Below are 18,707 nucleotides of genomic sequence, written 5' to 3'. Positions count from 1 at the left end.
TAGCTTTCTGAAGAAACACACTGAAGTAATAATCAGACAGAAATATGTCTGTTCTCTCTGTGTCCTGGATTCATGAGATGTGAGATGAACATGAGGAGTAAAATAAAATCTACTGAGAGTTTCAACATTTTGATGAACATTATTGTTTTAAATGATGTTTTCAAGAAAACAAATAAATACAAACACTTTTGTCGTCCACAGTTTGTTGTATGTTTACTTTTTATTGAATGAGTCTGGACAAACGCAGCAGTTGCAAAGCTGATACAACACCTCCACCTCACTGTCACAACATTTATTACAAGCATGCAGACACATCTTTTCTAACACGTCAACCTCGTCATGAGCAAACAGCACAAACAGTAAAGAAGCAGCTTTGAAATGCTCATTCTGCTCCTCTGCTATTCTTCAGTGGGACAGTGCGACTTGTCGATGTTTTTCTCTGAAGTCTGGGAGCCCAGAGACACTTTACACGTGTAAACCTTATCCATGTTCCAGTCTGACGTCTGGATGGCCAGAGAGCTGCTGATTCGGAAAGTCCGGTCCGCTTGCTGAACAGCGGTGCTGGTGGAGATCCCGCTGCTCACTGGACTCCCACCAGACAACCAGCTCACATCTGCAAAAGGCACAGACTGACTGGACAGACAGACCAGAGTGGCTTTGTTGGACTGGAGCTCAGCACGGGACGGAGGGAAGACTGTGAGGACAGGAGGAGGGAGGCTGGAGCCTGAAAACACACCAAGGACATTCATCAAATAACTCCAAATCCAATCACTGATACAAAGCACGACAGCAGCAGATTATTTCACTGTTTTCTTCAACAATACAAAAAACACAGTGAAGAAGTGAAGGATTTTCAATGAGTGAAAACATTTTGAAATCATCACCTAAAATATGAGCACTCTTCCTGTTTCAAACAAAGTCTATCAGTTACAAACGTAGAAATATTTGGATTCATTCAGGATCATTTCTATGTTGAAAAAATTCCTGAAGTCACTTTCTGTGTCTCACAAATGGCACGACAGTAAATCAGTGGTCATTTTGCTGTTTTGCTGTTGTCTGTCTAATCATCCAGAGAAAAAAAAAAACTACATTCATTCACATAAAAAACAGCAACAACTCCCTAAAATTTGGAAGAATAGGCATTAAATATTAATAAATTAAACTCAATAATTTAGTGTTGATATGACAGAATAAATTACATTTGACAGATTATTTACTATTTGGTTTTACAATGATACAAAAGTGTCATCAGTCTTGAAAAGAAATAAAATAATTTTGTACATTTTGTCCAAATGTTAAAATTCCTCAGCCATCAAAACACTTCAGAGTATTTGTAGATGTCATTTAACACATTTTGCTCATTAGCAGATCTTTACTTTGTCCTCAAAGACACAGTCTGGCATCAAAGCAGATGAAAAGAAGTCAAAGTGAAATTCACTCAACAACATGTTTGACTTTCTAAACATTCAGCCTGATATGAATTGATGATTTTCACCGAATTTGACTCAGAAACAGAGAATCTGTCTTGTTTTGTGATCAGTTAAAAAGTACTTACTTGTCACAGTCAGCTTGGTGCCTTGTCCGAATACCACAGTGATTCAGTTTGTACACATGGCCGTACAAAAACCTCCTGACTCTCACTGATGAGGGGAGTGGAACTGAAACATCCTGTTGAGACCAACTTTCACTGTCAACATCTCGTTCACTTCATCAGTCTGCTTCTGTTCACAAACACTGCTGGACTTGAGGACTGATTCTCAGTCTTCTGCTGCATCCTTTTGTTTTCATGCTGGACATGTTAAAAGTCCAGATATCATCAGTCAATTCAGTCCAATGTTAATGAGGAAAATCATTCAGACAATGCAGCTGAACTTGGTTGTCTGTTATTGACTGCAGGGATGGGATAACAGTCATTTTCTGTTTAACTCGCTGCAGCCAAAAGTCGTCTTCAGACGATCAAATTCAACCAAAGCAGTTGATATAATGTCAGAGACATAATTACTCACAAGCTCCTGCTGTACTGAACTCATCAGGCTGTGGATTTTGTCCTGTAACAGTGTTCACCCTGTGTTTGTTGACATTGTTGGAGACCCACAGACCCACTGCTGTCTGTGCAAATATACTCAATATGTTCTTCTTATGACCTCATTAAAACTCAATGTGTAGAAAAGTGAAAGATGTTTTGACACATGGTGACATTTCTGATGTTTGAGGTCAATTCAACGTCAGAGAGGTCAAACTCCCTGTTAGACCTCTTATGAACAGACTGTTATAAAACTGCAACAAACATGAACTGATGGAGACTGATTTGATGTTTGGGAGGTGAAATGCTGCATAAAAAGTGCTGACAGCACCAATCACACAGATGGAGCTGATTCAAATCCATTGGATTTAATCTTGTTTCACAGACGGAGTCTCTGAGACCACAAACAGAAGTGATTCATCATTTCCACTGACTGATCAATACAGATATTTATCACATATATTTATCCCCAACAATATGGATCAAATTCCTTTTTTATCTTTGTTTATCAGTCGTTGGTGTTTTTTTTTTTGTCTCGGGCAAATAAAAAAAAATCAATGAAAAGCAGAAAACAACAAATGCTGAATCTAATTATTTCTTCAATTTCAGTGTCAAGAGAGATTTGGATGAAACTTTTATATGAAATTAGATTTTCAAGATCAGATTGATGAAACTGGTTTGTAGTTTTTTACAGTCTCACGTAGGGTAGTTATAGAGAGCATTAGTTCATGTGTCAGAGTCAGAAAGCAGAAGTAGTTAGTGAGGAGGTTTTTGTCACAGTGTAAATCACTGTGATACAGCTGCAGAAGCAGAGTCGTCAAATGTGTTGCAGTAATAGACAGAAGAGTCTCCTGCCTCTGCCCTCTTAATGATGAACTGGTAATCTGTGTCTGATGAGGCTTTAGAGTTGAATCTGTTTGAGGAGAATCCTGTTCCAAATTCAAGTGAGCTGCCAGAATAGTGAAATCTCAGAACATACTGAGGAGCTTCACCAGGAACCTGTTTATACCAACTGACATAATTGCCATCATTTCTCTGAATGTTGCAGTTGAGAACAACCTCTTGTCCTGGAGAAACTGTGTGGACAGCAGGCGTCTGGGTCAGCACGATCACTGCATCAACATCTGTCAACAAACACAGAAAAATCCATGAGTGAAAGGTTTGTGTGTGAAAATCTGAGCTATAAAAGCAATGAGAAGAATATCTTACATGTTAGAGCAGTGATGAGAGTGCAGAGGGTCCCCAGCATGTTGTCAGTGTGTGCTGTAAACGTCCCTTACTGTCCAGCTGAGAGGTGAGCAGGGTTGGAGTGTGAGGAGAAGAGAGACTGAAGCTTATAAAGACACTGAGGAGAGGAGAAGAGGAGGAGGAGGAGGAGGAGGAGGAGTTCATCAGTATTCATATTCTCAGAGGTGGTACAAATGTTCTTTCTAAGGTGATGTTTGAGTCAAAAGACTGAAAAGAATATGATCACATGACAAATGTGATGTTGCTGGATTTCAGATTGATGGTTTCTCACAGTTGTTTATTTCAGTATGCGCAGTAAACAGTGTTCAGTAACAGGGAATCGGTTTTCTGTTGCTCTCAATGTACGTACACAGAAATAGAAATACAGCTCAGAACAAAGCTGAACAAAGGTCATCATAAACATTTCACCATGCGTACATACAAGAGAGGAAAATTATGTAAAACAACAATGAACATCATCTATTTCATCTGTATTCATGTCAGACTGTTTCTGTACATCCCAACAAGAACACCACAGTGCAGTGGTGCAGAGTAGATCAAGTGGAGATGATATATGATATATATGCATGGACAGTAAAGAACAATCATCACTGTCATGATTTGGTTAATAAGTTTTTTGTGTTTGTTTTTGTTTCCTGTTTCCTGTTGAGGGTTTGCCTTATGTGTCACATGTTACTTTACTTTATGTTCCTGCGTGTTTGGTTGTTTAATTGTTGTTATCTGTCCCTCGTTTGTTTTCACCTGTGTCTCATTAATCTTCCTCCCAGTGTAATTCAGTCCATTTTGGAGTTTTCAATGTCCACTGAATGCACACCAGACAGGCCCCAACAGGAGAAGAGGAGGAGAGAAGCGAGTGTTGAAGACTGAACTGACTGTGAGGAACATGGTTCTGACTGAATTTGAAGAGGATGAGATTGACCCACAGCCAAAAGACCAGCCAATCAGCAGCCTGCAGGAGGAGAAATATGGGTGTTTAAGTGGTGAAGCTGAATGGTTAAGCTGCCCAGTGAATGAACCACCCTGTGTGGCTGCCAGCATGATAAATATGACACTGACACAGATGGCTGTTACTCATGTGCAGTGACACAAAGTCTGCAAATCCAAAATATACACAAGGCCAGAAATGTAAACAGGTAAATGGTACAGATCATAGATGATATCAAATGTAAAGTACAGGATATACAAGTGCGTACATATTAAATTCACAATGTTCCATGATTATGTCCATGATATTGCATAATGTCCCATAATTAAACCAGCAGAGCTGAAACAGAGCCTGGAGCCACCTCCGGACTCCTCACCCTGCTGCCCCAGTAAACAACAGCGAAGGAAACAGCTCTGGCTACCACAGCCTGCGAGAACATCCTCAGCACGGGGCTGCAGACACTGAATGACCGGAGCCTCCACAGAGAGTAGAGTCAGCTCTGGACCTTCTTGTGCACAGCCTTCTGGGTTCTTCTAACCCTGGAAAGTTTCGACATCCTCCCCCTGGATGGGCATAGGTGTAGTGGGTGTTTTCTAGCTGCTGAAGTCCACCAACAGCTCCTTTGTCTCACTGGAGATGAGCCATCACTCAATGAAGGAGTCCATGACACCCCTGCACTCAGACTCCTTCCCCTCACTGATGCAGCTCACAACGGCAGAGATCAGAGAGCTTCTGCAGACACGCAGCCAGTCTAACATACTGAGGACAACCAGTCAGATAGCCCACAATCCAGGCCACCAGGTGAGTGTCTACCTGTATCTTCATCAGGCTTCACTCCAGCAAGGCAGGCTGGATGGTCTTGAACACCCTGGAAAAATCAAAGAGCATGACTCTCACAGTGCCACCCAGCCCCTTCAGGTGAAGCAGGACAATGATGAGATCTTTCACTCCCGTCTTTGGATTGTGGAAAAACTGAAGTCAGCAGCACTGGGATGCAGGTTGTCTCAGACACGATGCAGGGATTCAACATCGTGGTCACAACATCACATGAGATAACTTTTTAATTTCTCACAAACTGGAGCAGGAGCTCGTCAAGAGGAAGCTGACGATGGGAGGAACACAACTACAAGAACAAGCCAGAGCTCCCACCTCAGCTAAGCTGTCAGTTCCTTTAGGTTCACAGCTGACAAATCCCTGGTGTCCTACATGCCAAAGAAAGGCAGAAAATGTGGTTCTCATAAGTGTACTGCATAGGGATGGAAGAATCTGTGACCAGCACCAACAAACAAAAAAGAAAAAGTCAATATGGATTTCAGATGAGATGCTTCACTCAGTTCCTTTGTGGCTCTGTTATCAGTGGAAGCGTAAGAGAGTCAGAAAGCAGAAGTAGTTAGTGAGGAGGTTTTTGTCACAGTGTAAATCACTGTGATACCCACTCATTCGCAGAGCCGTCCCATGTGCTACAGTAATAGACTGCTGAGTCTCCCTCCTCCACATTGTTGATGATCAAACGATAATCTGATTGTGACTGATGAGTAGATGTGAACTTTGGAGACGAGAAACCAGAGCCATAGCCGGGGTACCACCAGCTGTGAGAAAAACTCAGTACATACTGAGGAGCTCCTCCTGGAATCTGTTTGTACCAGCGAGCAGAACTGGTAGTCACAGTGCCCAGGTTACAGTCCATGGTGGCTGTCTCTCCTGTCCTCAGCGTCACAACAGGAGGCTTCTGTGTCACCACCGTCACACCACTCACACCTGGAAACAAGAAGATGACATGAAGTCGAGAGAAACACACAGACTGATGAATCCAACATGAGCTCAAAGCTGCAGTAAGTCAGCCTCCTTACATGTTAGAGCAGTGATGAGAGTGCAGAGGGTCCCCAGCATGTTGTCAGTGTGTGCTGAGAATGGCCTTGGAACTTGGAAAGTGAGCTTCCTGCTGACAGATTAGAGGGTTTGGAGGATGAGGAGAGGAGGTGCTGGAGGAGCAATTTAAGACAACACTGAAACTGAGAGTGACTGACAGGAGGAGGAGCTTTGCTGGTAAAATATTTTTCGTCCTTGATGACGCTGCTCAGGGAGATTTTTGTCATTTCTAAGCAGGAAATACCCGAATTATTTCGCATTTGTTGGTCTCAGATGTTCTGTGCAGATAATTAGACCATCTGCATTCAATATAGTCCTTTCGGGGTTAAAGAAGAATGGTTTTGAAATTGATGACATGAGAATATCATTGTCAGATTTGTGTGTTTTTCCTGTGTCCAGTTGCTGATGAATGAGATTCATGAGTTCAAATTTTATTCTCTAAATGAGAGGTGATTGAACAGTGAACATATTTTGATGTTTTAGCTGTGGGTTTTCATCACTTTTGGGGACATTACATAGACTTACAATCATTTCCTGGAGACTTTCCCTGAACACCTTTATAACCATGACTTGCCTCACGTTAACCCTTACTCTAACCTTAACCTAACATTAATCCAAGACTTCACCATAAAATTTAATTATTTATGTGATGAGGAACTACATTTTGCATGACAAGTCCTCACAAAGTCAGTAATACATATGCACACACAAACATACACATTGTATCTCAACAAAGCTGATCCATGACTCTTCATTTACATGCAGCTATAAATAAGCAGAGGAGGCCTGCAGGTGCATCCTGGGAAGGAAGAGAGGGAGGAGCAGAGAGGTGATGCTTCACTGACGGAGGATAAATGTTCAGTTTCATTTGCTCATTTTATCTGATTTTTCTAGCATCATGAACACTGTAAGCAACTAACTGTTGAAAAGATATTGAGGGTTTAGATAAAATGGGATGTTATCTGCAGAAAATGTCTTGTGTGCATACCTATAGCACAAATGGTTTGTCAAATGGCAGCTGCAAGAGGTTCAATGAAAATGGAAAACAATAATACAGAGTGGCCATCCTTGTCTTTTGGCCCCTGCAGTGTGAAGTGTTGAGAGGTGTGATTATTGATTATCGATGTAGACGGAGAGTTAAAGAGATGTTTGATCCACTGAATGCATGACTCCTCAAAACCAAGATTCTGCATGTAAAGAAATGTCCAGTTGACTTTGTCAAAGGAATTTTGTGCATCCAGTGGTGCAATTCTGATGTTGAGTTTGATAAACTTCAAGGAGAAAAAAGCATTATTTAAGCACCACATTAACATTTTGTCTGTGTTTGTCAGTGTTTCTGCAAACAAAGGAGAAAACGGTGCACGCTCGGTTTTCCCTGTCAACACGTCAACACTGCAAACTGAGTTTCTGATCATCTTCACCCTGGAAGGAGTCTTCCAAAAGCTGACCTAAAACTGTCTACATGTGGACAAAATGAAAAATCTTCATTGTTGAAAAACACCCATGTGGACTCGGCGCTCGTGTTTGTTTGTCTGGGCGTGGTCTTCCTCCTTCACTCTCCTGGCTCCTGACCCAAGGTCAAGAATGAATCTCTGTTCACCAGTCGTTGGTGTTTTTCACTGTGCTGTCTCGTGCAAATGAACACAGCTGCAAAACAAAAAGCAGAAAACAAGGATGAATTTCATGATTTCATTGTGTTCAGTAATGAGAGAGATTAGTAAGCAAACTTTTATGTGAAATTGGTCTTTCAAGGAAAAATGATGAAGCTGTTTTTTTAGTTGTTTTTAAAGTCTCATGTAGAGTAGTTATAGAGAGCATTAGTTCATGTGTCAGAGAGTCAGAAAGCAGAAGTAGTTAGTGAGGAGGTTTTTGTCACAGTGTAAATCACTGTGATACGTGCTCGTCAGCAGAGTCGTCCCATGTGTTACAGTAATAGACAGCAGAGTCTCCTGCCTCTGCCCTCTTAATGATGAACTGGTAATCTGTGTTTGATGAGGCTTTACAGTTGAATCTGTCTGAAGAGAATCCTGATCCAAATTCAAGTGAACTGCCAGAATAGCGAAATCCCAGAACATACTGAGGAGCTGCACCAGGAACCTGTTTATACCAACGGACATATTTGCCATCATGTCTCTGAATGTTGCAGTTGAGAACAACCTCTTGTCCTGGAGAAACTGTGTGGACAGCAGGCGTCTGGGTCAGCACTTTCGCTGCATCAACATCTGTCAACAAACACAGAAAAATCCATGTGTGAAAATTTTTTGTGTGAAAATCTGAGCTATAAAAGCAATGAGAAGAATATCTTACATGTTAGAGCAGTGATGAGAGTGCAGAGGGTCCCCAGCATGTTGTCAGTGTGTGCTGTAAACGTCCCTTACTGTCCAGCTGAGAGGTGAGCAGGGTTGGAGTGTGAGGAGAAGAGAGACTGAAGCTTATAAAGACACTGAGGAGAGGAGGAGGAGTTTCAACACTCAACACAGGATTCATTCACAGATAAAATAAATTATGTTTGTGTTTTCACATTGTTGGCATGAAATGGTTCCAAAACACAATCTCAAATTTCATAACCTTAATGTTTATGAACTGATGGTGTTTGGAGGTGTCTTCATGTCCTTTGATGAATATTTTAACTCCAGTCAGATCATCATCAGTTTAACAGTTCATGTTCATCTTTCATCATTGTAGGTGAAACATTTTTGTATAATAAGAACATGTGGAGGTGAAAATGTTCACCTCTGATCTCAGTCCATTGTTTGACCAGAGTTCAGCTGCAGGTGGTTCAGTCCTCACCAGTCAACAACAGAGTCCACGATGCCCCTGTCCTCAGCCTCTTTCCTGTCACTGATGCAGTCCACGACTGCAGAGTCGTCAGAGAACATCTGCCGGTGACAGAGGACTGAAGTGTAGAGGATAAACAGAGATGGTGACAGTAATGTCCCCTGTGGGGCCACCGTGTCATTCACCACAGTATCAGACAAGCAGCCCTGTTGTCTAACTCAGAGGTGGACTCAGACGTAATAAACACTGAAAGCTCAGCCCGAACCAATGGGGGTCCAGGGGCATGCTCCCCCTCAGAGATTTTTTTCCTATCTATGGTTCCTCTTTGAACTATTTTTATAGCCATTTGAGAAATCTGTACATCAATGTCCAGATTTATAGTCAAGAAATCTAAATTTTGGGTATTTATATTCATGTTTGGATATATATCTTCATATTGAGGTCTTTTATTCTACACTTATCACTCCAAATTGTATGTAATCTCACTATTAGCACTGAAATCCTTGATTTCAGGTGACTGGGGCTGGAAATAACTCACTGAAGTAACATTTCAGCATATTCAGAATTTCATTGGCTGTTGGATTCATCAGTCATCTGCAAAATCGGCTGTGACTGGCTCTGTGTTCACACAGAAGAAGAGGAGGCCTCTCTGTTCAACTCAGACTGTGATTGGCTTCTCTGGTTGCCGGGCTCCATGTTGTAAATCGTGATTGGTCAAGTGAGGTGTCATTTGAAACCTGAGACTTTCCAGAAGATGTCTGGGGGGAAAACAGAAGACAAGCAGAAGATGAGCCCATCGCCTGCTAATTTGAAAGGAGAAAACATCTTTCTGAGGACTCTTATCAAGTGTTGGACTAAATATGTTTACAGCAGTGGATCATCTGGATCTTTGTCGATGTTAACAGACGGTTTTTGTTGGAGTGTTTTCGATCTGTGGACCACTGAGAGACGAGAGAGTTTGCTGTTGCCGGTTATTGTTCCTCCTGTTGTGACTGTACCTTGAAAGGGTTTGCACCAATCGATTCACCAGAATCTCAGCTTTCTAATGGCGTACAATATGACCTTAAACATGAAGGTAGCATTTGTGTAAATAGACGGGAAGAAAAATAAACACAAATAAACCCACTGATGGCCCGTGGGCAGGCGAGCTAGCCAGCAATCCATATTAGTCTCATCACCTCACCATCTGACTGTTGCCTGCCCACTAGTTACAGCTGCAGATTCAAAAAAACTGAAACATCTGCAGGTGAGTGTCTACTTGCATCACTGTCTGCTTTCACACCAGCAGGGCCGGCTGGATTGAACACGCTGGACAAATCAGAGAACATGACTCTCACTGTGCAGTAGAGTCCTGCAACGGGCCGGGTACCCACGGATATCCGACGGGTACCCGCAATTGACGGGTACAAACGGGTGGAAATTATGCATTTATAATTTTACGGGTACAGGCACGGGCGGAACGGAACCAAAAGCGGGCGGGTAACATTTTATTGTGTCATGAAAATCACTAGTTTCAAGCAGCATGACGCAGCGAAGACGCTGCGCACCGCGCAGCACGCACTCTGACCTCCAGTACATATACACTCCCCGGCAGCAGCGCGTGCGCGCGCGGGAATAACAACAAAAACAGCATGGAGGAGAAGGAGATACGAGCTAAGTTAGCAAGCGGTGAATATGAAATAGTGTTGCGTCTGTGTGTGACTTGTCAGTCTACTACTGTAAGACTTCGCTGAGAGCGTTAATGAAGGCTGCTGTCATCTTGTGTTACAACAGGCTTGAAAAAATAAAACGTTTTTTTTTTTAAGTGAGAGACCGTCTCTTGTAGGCTATTTAGTGCCTGGAATCACGGGTAACGGGGCGGGACACGGGTCCATTTTTTGACGGGCGGGGCGGGGCTGGTTTGACATTTGATGTAATCACGGGTAACGGGTCCGTTCACGGGTCTGATGATTGACGGGCGGGGCGGGCACGGGTTTCGAAAATTGGACCCGTGCAGGACTCTGCTGTGCAGCCCAGCCTGTAGTGGACAAACTGAAGGGGGTCCAGTGATGGTTTAAGGGGCCTTTAAAAACACTCCACCATCATTATTCATGATGGTGGAGTGTTTTTAAAGGTGCATTACTTCAATCAGTTTTTCTTTTGTATTTCATTGTAAAAGAATGAATGCAAAATACTCATAAATATGTACATTAATCAAGTCTTGTGGAAGAAAAAAAATAAGAGCATGTAATGTTTGAAAAAACTGATTGTACATGGTGGGATGTTACACTGAGCTGATTTGTAGCTCTATTATCAGTGGACATGTGTCAGAGACTCAGAAAGGAGAAGTATTTAGTGAGGAGGTTTTTGTCACAGTGTAAATCACTGTGATACAGCTGCAGCTGCAGAGGTGTCCCATGTTTGACAGTAATAGACTGCTGAGTCTCCCTCCTCCACATTGTTGATGATCAAACGATAATCTGATTGTGACTGATGAGTAGATGTGAACTTTGGAGACGAGAAACCAGAGCCATAGTTAGGAGAGCCCCAGCTGTGATGAAAACTCAGTACATACTGAGGAACTCCTCCTGGAATCTGTTTGTGCCATCCAGCAGCACGGTCAGTCACAGTGCCCAGGTTACAGTCCATGGTGGCTGTCTCTCCTGTCCTCAGCGGCACAACAGGAGGCTTCTGTGTCACCACCGTCACACCACTCACACCTGGAAACAAGAAGATGACATGAAGTCAAGAGAAACACACAGACTGATGAATCCAACATGAGCTCAAAGCTGCAGTAAGTCAGCCTCCTTACATGTTAGAGCAGTGATGAGAGTGCAGAGGGTCCCCAGCATGTTGTCAGTGTGTGCTGAGAATGGCCTTGGAACTTGGAAAGTGAGCTTCCTGCTGACAGATTAGAGGGTTTGGAGGATGAGGAGAGGAGGTGCTGGAGGAGCAATTTAAGACAACACTGAAACTGAGAGTGACTGACAGGAGGAGGAGCTTTGCTTCAATCTGCATGCTTTGGCACATTTCTTGCTCTCTTATCTTCTGTGAAGGGAAAAGTCTTTTCTGTCTCCATTATTGTCTCTGTAGACAATGTCTCCCCCCGACCCCAAAATGTTACAACATGATGATTTGGAAAAGACTTCCTGCACTTTTATTGTCATAGATTTGTTTCTTTGCTGACTTCTTAATAAAAGGGATTGAATTGAGTTCCCTCTGATTTCACAGAGAGCTGACACTTGACCTCTTCATTTACATGCAGCTATAAATAAGCAGAGGAGGCCTGCAGGTGCATCCTCCATAAAAAGTGCTGACAGCACCAATCACACAGATGGAGCTGATTCAAATCCATCATATTTAATCTTGTTTCACAGACAGAGTCTCTGAGACCACAAACAGAAGTGATTCATTATTTCCACTGACTGATCAATACAGATATTTACCACATATATTTATCCCCAACAGTAAGAATGATATTCTCTCTTTGTCTTTGTTTATCAGTTGTTGGTGTTTTTTCTGTCTCGTGCAAATGAAAATAATAAAATGAAAAGCAGAAAACAGCAAATGCTGAATCTAATTATTTCTTCAATTTCAGTGTCGAGAGAGATTTGGACGAAACTTTTATGTGAAATTTGTTTCTCAAGATTAGATTGATGAAACTGGTTTGTAGTTTTTAAAGTCTCATGTAGGGTAGTTATAGAGAGCATTAGTTCATGTGTCAGAGAGTCAGAAAGCAGAAGTAGTTAGTGAGGAGGTTTTTGTCACAGTGTAAATCACTGTGATACGTATTCTTTAGCAGAGTTGTCCCATGTGTGACAGTGATAGACAGCAGAGTCTCCTGCCTCTGCCCTCTTAATGATGAACTGGTAATCTGTGTTTGATGAGGCTTTAGAGTTGAATCTGTCTGAGGAGAATCCTGTTCCAAAGTTGAGTGAACTGCTCCCGTAGTAAAAACCCAGAACAAACTGAGGAGCTTCACCAGGAACCTGTTTATACCAACTGACATAAGCACCATCATATCTCTGAATGTTGCAGTTGAGAACAACCTCTTGTCCTGGAGAAACTGTGTGGACAGCAGGCGTCTGGGTCAGCACGATCGCTGCATCAACATCTGTCAACAAACACAGAAAAATCCATGAGTGAAAGGTTTGTGTGTGAAAATCTGAGCTATAAAAGCAATGAGAAGAATATCTTACATGTTAGAGCAGTGATGAGAGTGCAGAGGGTCCCCAGCATGTTGTCAGTGTGTGCTGTAAACGTCCCTTACTGTCCAGCTGAGAGGTGAGCAGGGTTGGAGTGTGAGGAGAAGAGAGACTGAAGCTTATAAAGACACTGAGGAGAGGAGAAGAGGAGGAGGAGGAGGAGGAGGATGAGGAGGAGGAGTTTACGTTAGTATTGATATTCTCAGAGGTGGTACAAATGTTCTTTTTAAGGTGTTGTTTGAGACAAAAGACTAAAAATATATGATCACATGACAATTCTGATGTTGCTGGATTTCAGATTGATGGTTTTTCATAGTTTTTTATGACAGTATGAGCAGTAAACAGTGGTCAGTAACAATCCGAGTCAGCTGTCATGGCAAAGTATGTTTGCACTCACAAGGAATTTTATTTTCCGTTGCTCTCAATGTACGTTAACAGAAATAGACAAACAGCTCAGAGCAACGCTGAACAAAGGTCAAAACATAAACATTTAACTATAAGTACATACAAGAGAAAATATAATAGAAACCAACAATGAACATCAAAAAATGTCTGGAGTACAAATAGTGCTGAATAAGTATTTAATGATTAATGTAACAGGTTACTTTTATCCATGAAGTGATAATATGCATGGATACATGTGTACATGCAGCATGCTGACTTGTGACTTTTCTACCAAATATGACTCCATTGATATTATCAGTATATTTTTATGGACAGAATTTCTAGGCGCAGCCAGGGACCGGAGGTGGTTCGGTTCGGGAGCCGGCAGATTTCGTCTCTGCTTTTTGCGGATGATGTTGTCTTGTTGGCTCCATCGAGCCAGGACCTTCAGCGTGCACTGGGACGGTTCGCAGCCGAGTGTGAAGCAGCTGGGATGAGAGTCAGCACCTCCAAGTCCGAGGCCATGGTTCTCGACCGGAAAAAGGTGGCTTGCTCCCTCCGGGTTGGGGGAGAGATCCTGCCTCAAGTGGAGGAGTTTAAGTATCTTGGGATCTTGTTCACGAGTGAGGGAAGAATGGAGCGTGAGATTGACAGGCGGATCGGTGCAGCGGCAGCAGTAATGCGGTCGCTGTATCGGTCCGTCGTGGTGAAGAAGGAGCTGAGCCGAAAGGCGAAGCTCTCGATTTACCGGTCAATCTACGTTCCTACCCTCACCTATGGTCATGAACTTTGGGTCATGACCGAAAGAACGAGGTCCCGGATACAAGCGGCTGAAATGAGTTTCCTCCGCAGGGTGGCGGGCCACTCCCTTAGAGATAGGGTGAGGAGCTCTGTCACCCGGGAGGAGCTCAGAGTAGAGTCGCTGCTCCTCCACATCGAGAGGAGTCAGCTGAGGTGGCTCGGGCATCTGTACCGGATGCCCCCTGGACGCCTCCCTAGGGAGGTGTTCCAGGCATGCCCCACCGGGAGGAGGCCCCGGGGAAGACCCAGGACACGCTGGAGTGACTATGTCACTCGGCTGGCCTGGGAACGCCTCGGGGTCCCCCCGGAGGAGCTGGAGGAAGTGTCCGGGGAGAGGGAAGTTTGGGCGTCCCTGCTCAGACTGCTGCCCCCGCGACCCGGCCCCGGATAAGCGGGTGGGAATGGATGGATGGATGGATGATATTATCAAGATATTATGGACGGCATGAAACTGATGAGCCTCATCAGCAGAGATGATGGGACAATGCACAGAGGGAGGTGGAGCAGCTGGCACTCCGACATCAAGAAAACAACATCGCTAAGACGTTATTATTATTATTATTATTATTATTATTATTATTATTGCACTTATTTCTCAAGCGATCATACATTCACTGTTCTCAGACATGGTCACTTATGATGCCTTTGTTGACGTTGTCAGGGTCTGTCAATGAAGATATCAGCTGTTCTCATCAGATCCTCACATCCAGTCTGTGCAGATCTTCACTTTCATCATTTCATCATCATCATCAGCTTGTCAGTCAACAGAGTCATCTGCCATCACCAGCGTCTGGACTCCATGGGGCGATTTATCTTGCTGCTGCTCAGATCGATGTGTGTAAATTGCTTGTAACTGAGATCTGTGAAATATTTTTTCATTGTTCTTGTTTTAAAACCAATGTTGCTGATGTGCTACACCCGCAAACATTTGATCAACAAAAGAAATATGAACACCATTAAAGAGCTGAAGTCTGTCAATTTTGAAATATATACTTGAATCAATGTGTCAGGAAAACCAATGAGAGCATGATTTTACACGATATTACACGGTGGGATGTTACAACCCAATTTCCAAACAGTTTGGGACACTGCTGTTGCTGGCATCAAATTCTAAATGAGGATGTCATAATCAGACAACAATGAAATTTCTCCATTTCAACATTTCATATTTTGTCTTTGTGTTATTTTCAATAAAATGTGGGATTTTGAATATTCATCACATTCTGCATCGACACATGTTTCACACTTTATTGGAAACAACTGCACACTGGGTTTGTTTGACTATTATCAGTGGAAATGTGTGAGACGCTCAAAAAGCAGAAGTAGTTAGTGAGGAGGTTTTTGTCACAGTGTAAATCACTGTGATACAGCTGCAGAAGCAGAGCCGTCCCATGTAGCACAGTAATAGACAGCAGAGTCTCCTGCCTCTGCCCTCTTAATGATGAACTGGTAATCTGCGTTGGATGAGGCTTTAGAGTTGAATCTGTCTGAGGAGAATCCTGTTCCAAAGCTGGGTGAACTGTCCGCGTAGTAAAATCTCAGAACAAACTGAGGAGCATCACCAGGAACCTGTTTATACCAACTGACATAATTTCCAGAATCAGTTTTGCAGTTGAGAACAACCTCTTGTCCTGGAGAAACTGTGTGGACAGCAGGCGTCTGGGTCAGCACTCTGGCTGCATCAACATCTGTCAACAAACACAGAAAAATCCATGAGTGAAAGGTTTGTGTGTGAAAATCTGAGCTATAAAAGCAATGAGAAGAATATCTTACATGTTAGAGCAGTGATGAGAGTGCAGAGGGTCCCCAGCATGTTGTCAGTGTGTGCTGTAAACGTCCCTTACTGTCCAGCTGAGAGGTGAGCAGGGTTGGAGTGTGAGGAGAAGAGAGACTGAAGCTTATAAAGACACTGAGGAGAGAAGAGGAGGAGGAGGAGGAGGAGGAGTTTCAACACTCAACACTGGTTTCAGTCACAGATAAAATAAATTTTGTTTGTGTCATTGAATCATTTCATACCAACAATCTCATATTTCATCTCCTTAATGTTTATGAACTCATTGTGTTTGGAGGTGTGTTGATGTCCTTTGATGAGTATTTTTAACTCCAGTCAGATCATCATCAGTGTATCAGTTCATGTTCATCTTTCATCGTTGTATGTGAAGTAAACGTTCTTCTATAATAAGAACATGTGGAGGTAAATGTTCACCTCTAATCTCAGTATTTTCACTTGTCTAAATTTTCTTTCCACCACACAAACATGTTTCCTAATAATCCAAACACATGAAGAGAAATGTTTTATTCAAACTGTTTATCAGTTGATGTTGGGGTTTGTCTCATGAATCAGATTACTGTTATCGTTACTGCTGCTGGACGTGAAACAATCATCACTTCTTCACGATAACAGTTGATAATTTAATTAAACCAGCAGCGCAGATCAGAGCTGAAAAGGAGCCTGGAGCCACCTCAGGACCTCGTGCTTCGGCTGTCCATCTCTCAACATGAGGCTGATTCTGTTGGTGTCGACTGCCCTCACCCTGCTGCCCCAGCAAACAACAGTGAAGGAAACAGCTCTGGCTACCACAGCCTGCTAGAACATCCTCAGCACAGGACTGCAGACACTGACTGACCGGAGCCTCCACAGAAAGTAGAGTCAGCTCTGGACCTTCTTGTACACAGCCTCTGTGTTCTTAGTCCAGTCCAGCTTGGTGTCCAAGTGTCCTCCTGCACACTTTGAACCCTGCACAGTTTCCATGTCGTCCCTCTGGATTGAAATAGTTGTAGTTGGTGTTTTTCAACTGCTGAACTTCCCCACCAGCTCCTTTGTCGCACCAGAGATAAGAGAAAAAAAGTTTGAATCATGACTTGTGCAACAAACAACAAAAAAAAAAACCCTGAATGATGATGGATGAAAGTGGAATGTGTTTACTGGTGCATTTCTTAATTTTTTAGTTTACTTGTTTATTTTTCATTGCAAAAGAATAGAAAAAACAAAACAATCTTTTTAAAACCACAATGTTGCTGGTCCACCAGACGTCCAGGACATTTAGTAAATAAACAAAATATGAACACAGCACCAGGTGTGAATCCTGACTTGTAAAGGAAGAAGACAAAAGAACCTAATTTATTCTGGATGAAGGTGGAATGTTTTTACTGGTTCACTTTTTCAATAACTTTATTATTAATAATATTATTATCATAAATGAATGAAAGCAACATACTAATCAATATGTACTATTATCAATTCTTGGGCAAAGAAAACTAAATTATTAACATTGTTGAAAAGACATGATTAGACATGGTGGGATGTTACACTGAGCTTGTTTGTAGCTCTATTATCAGTGGACATGTGTGAGAGACACAGAAAGCAGAAGTAGTTAGTGAGGAGGTTTTTGTCACAGTGTAAATCACTGTGATACTTCCTCCTTGGCAGAGTCGTCCCATGTGTGACAGTAATAGACTGCTAAGTCTCCCTCCTCCACATTGTTGATGATCAAACGATAATCTGATTGTGACTGATGAGTAGATGTGAACTTTGGAGACGAGAAACCAGAGCCATAGCTGGGAGAGCTCGCGCCGTGATAAAACCTAAGTACATACTGAGGAACTCCTCCTGGAATCTGTTTGTACCAGCGAGCAGAACTGTCAGTCACAGTGCCCAGGTTACAGTCCATGGTGGCTGTCTCTCCTGTCCTCAGCGCCACAACAGGAGGCTTCTGTGTCACCACCGTCACACCACTCACACCTGCAAACAACAAGATGACATGAAGTCAAGAGAAACACACAGACTGATGAATCCAACATGAGCTCAAAGCTGCAGTAAGTCAGCCTCCTTACATGTTAGAGCAGTGATGAGAGTGCAGAGGGTCCCCAGCATGTTGTCAGTGTGTGCTGTAAACGTCCCTTACTGTCCAGCTGAGAGGTGAGCAGGGTTGGAGTGTGAGGAGAAGAGAGACTGAAGCTTATAAAGACACTGAGGAGAGGAGAAGAGGAGGAGGAGGAGGAGTTTCAACACTCAACACTGGTTTCCGTCATGAATATATGACAGGATTCATCTGTGTTCACTTATTATCTACAAATCAGTTTGTTCCAATTTGTTTTGTTGTTGTTCTTGTTGTCTTTGCAGGTCTGATGATGACCTTTATTTCAGTGCTAATATTCTCATTGTTGATACAAATGTTCTCTTTAAAGTGCTGTTTCATTTCAATGACATGAAGTAAAGATGATCAGATGCTAAATGAGTCTTCATTGGATTTCAGAATTGTTTTCTCTCACAGTAGTTTATGACAATATGTTCAATAAACAGCGCTGAGTAACAATCAGAGTCAGCTGTAACGTGTACACAGGACTCTGGACATGTTTCAGTCCTGACTGTCTGTTGCAGTCTGTTCTGTCCTGTTTGGTGGTCGATCCAAACCAGACAGTGATGGATGAACAGAGTCCAGACTGGATGACTGCAGTGTGGAACTGGACCAGCAGCTCCTGAGGCAGGTTGAAC

General features: G+C 42.7%; 1 protein-coding gene across 1 annotated transcript; it reads right to left on the bottom strand.

Moving 5' to 3' along the window:
• Positions 1–201: 201 nt before the first annotated feature.
• LOC143334091 (immunoglobulin lambda-1 light chain-like) lies at positions 202–18,086 on the bottom strand. The gene is made up of 4 exons (XM_076752625.1): positions 18,047–18,086; positions 17,630–17,954; positions 1,556–1,590; positions 202–724 (listed from the first exon to the last, which is right to left on the bottom strand). Exons 1-4 carry the CDS (start codon positions 18,084–18,086, stop codon positions 399–401), a joined length of 726 nt encoding a protein of 241 aa, XP_076608740.1. The 3' UTR covers positions 202–398.
• Between the last annotated feature and the right edge of the window lie 621 nt (positions 18,087–18,707).

This window comes from Chaetodon auriga, chromosome 16, assembly GCF_051107435.1.
Source record: "Chaetodon auriga isolate fChaAug3 chromosome 16, fChaAug3.hap1, whole genome shotgun sequence".
NCBI lineage: Eukaryota > Metazoa > Chordata > Actinopteri > Chaetodontiformes > Chaetodontidae > Chaetodon > Chaetodon auriga.
This window is presented reverse-complemented; position numbering and strand designations above follow the sequence as displayed.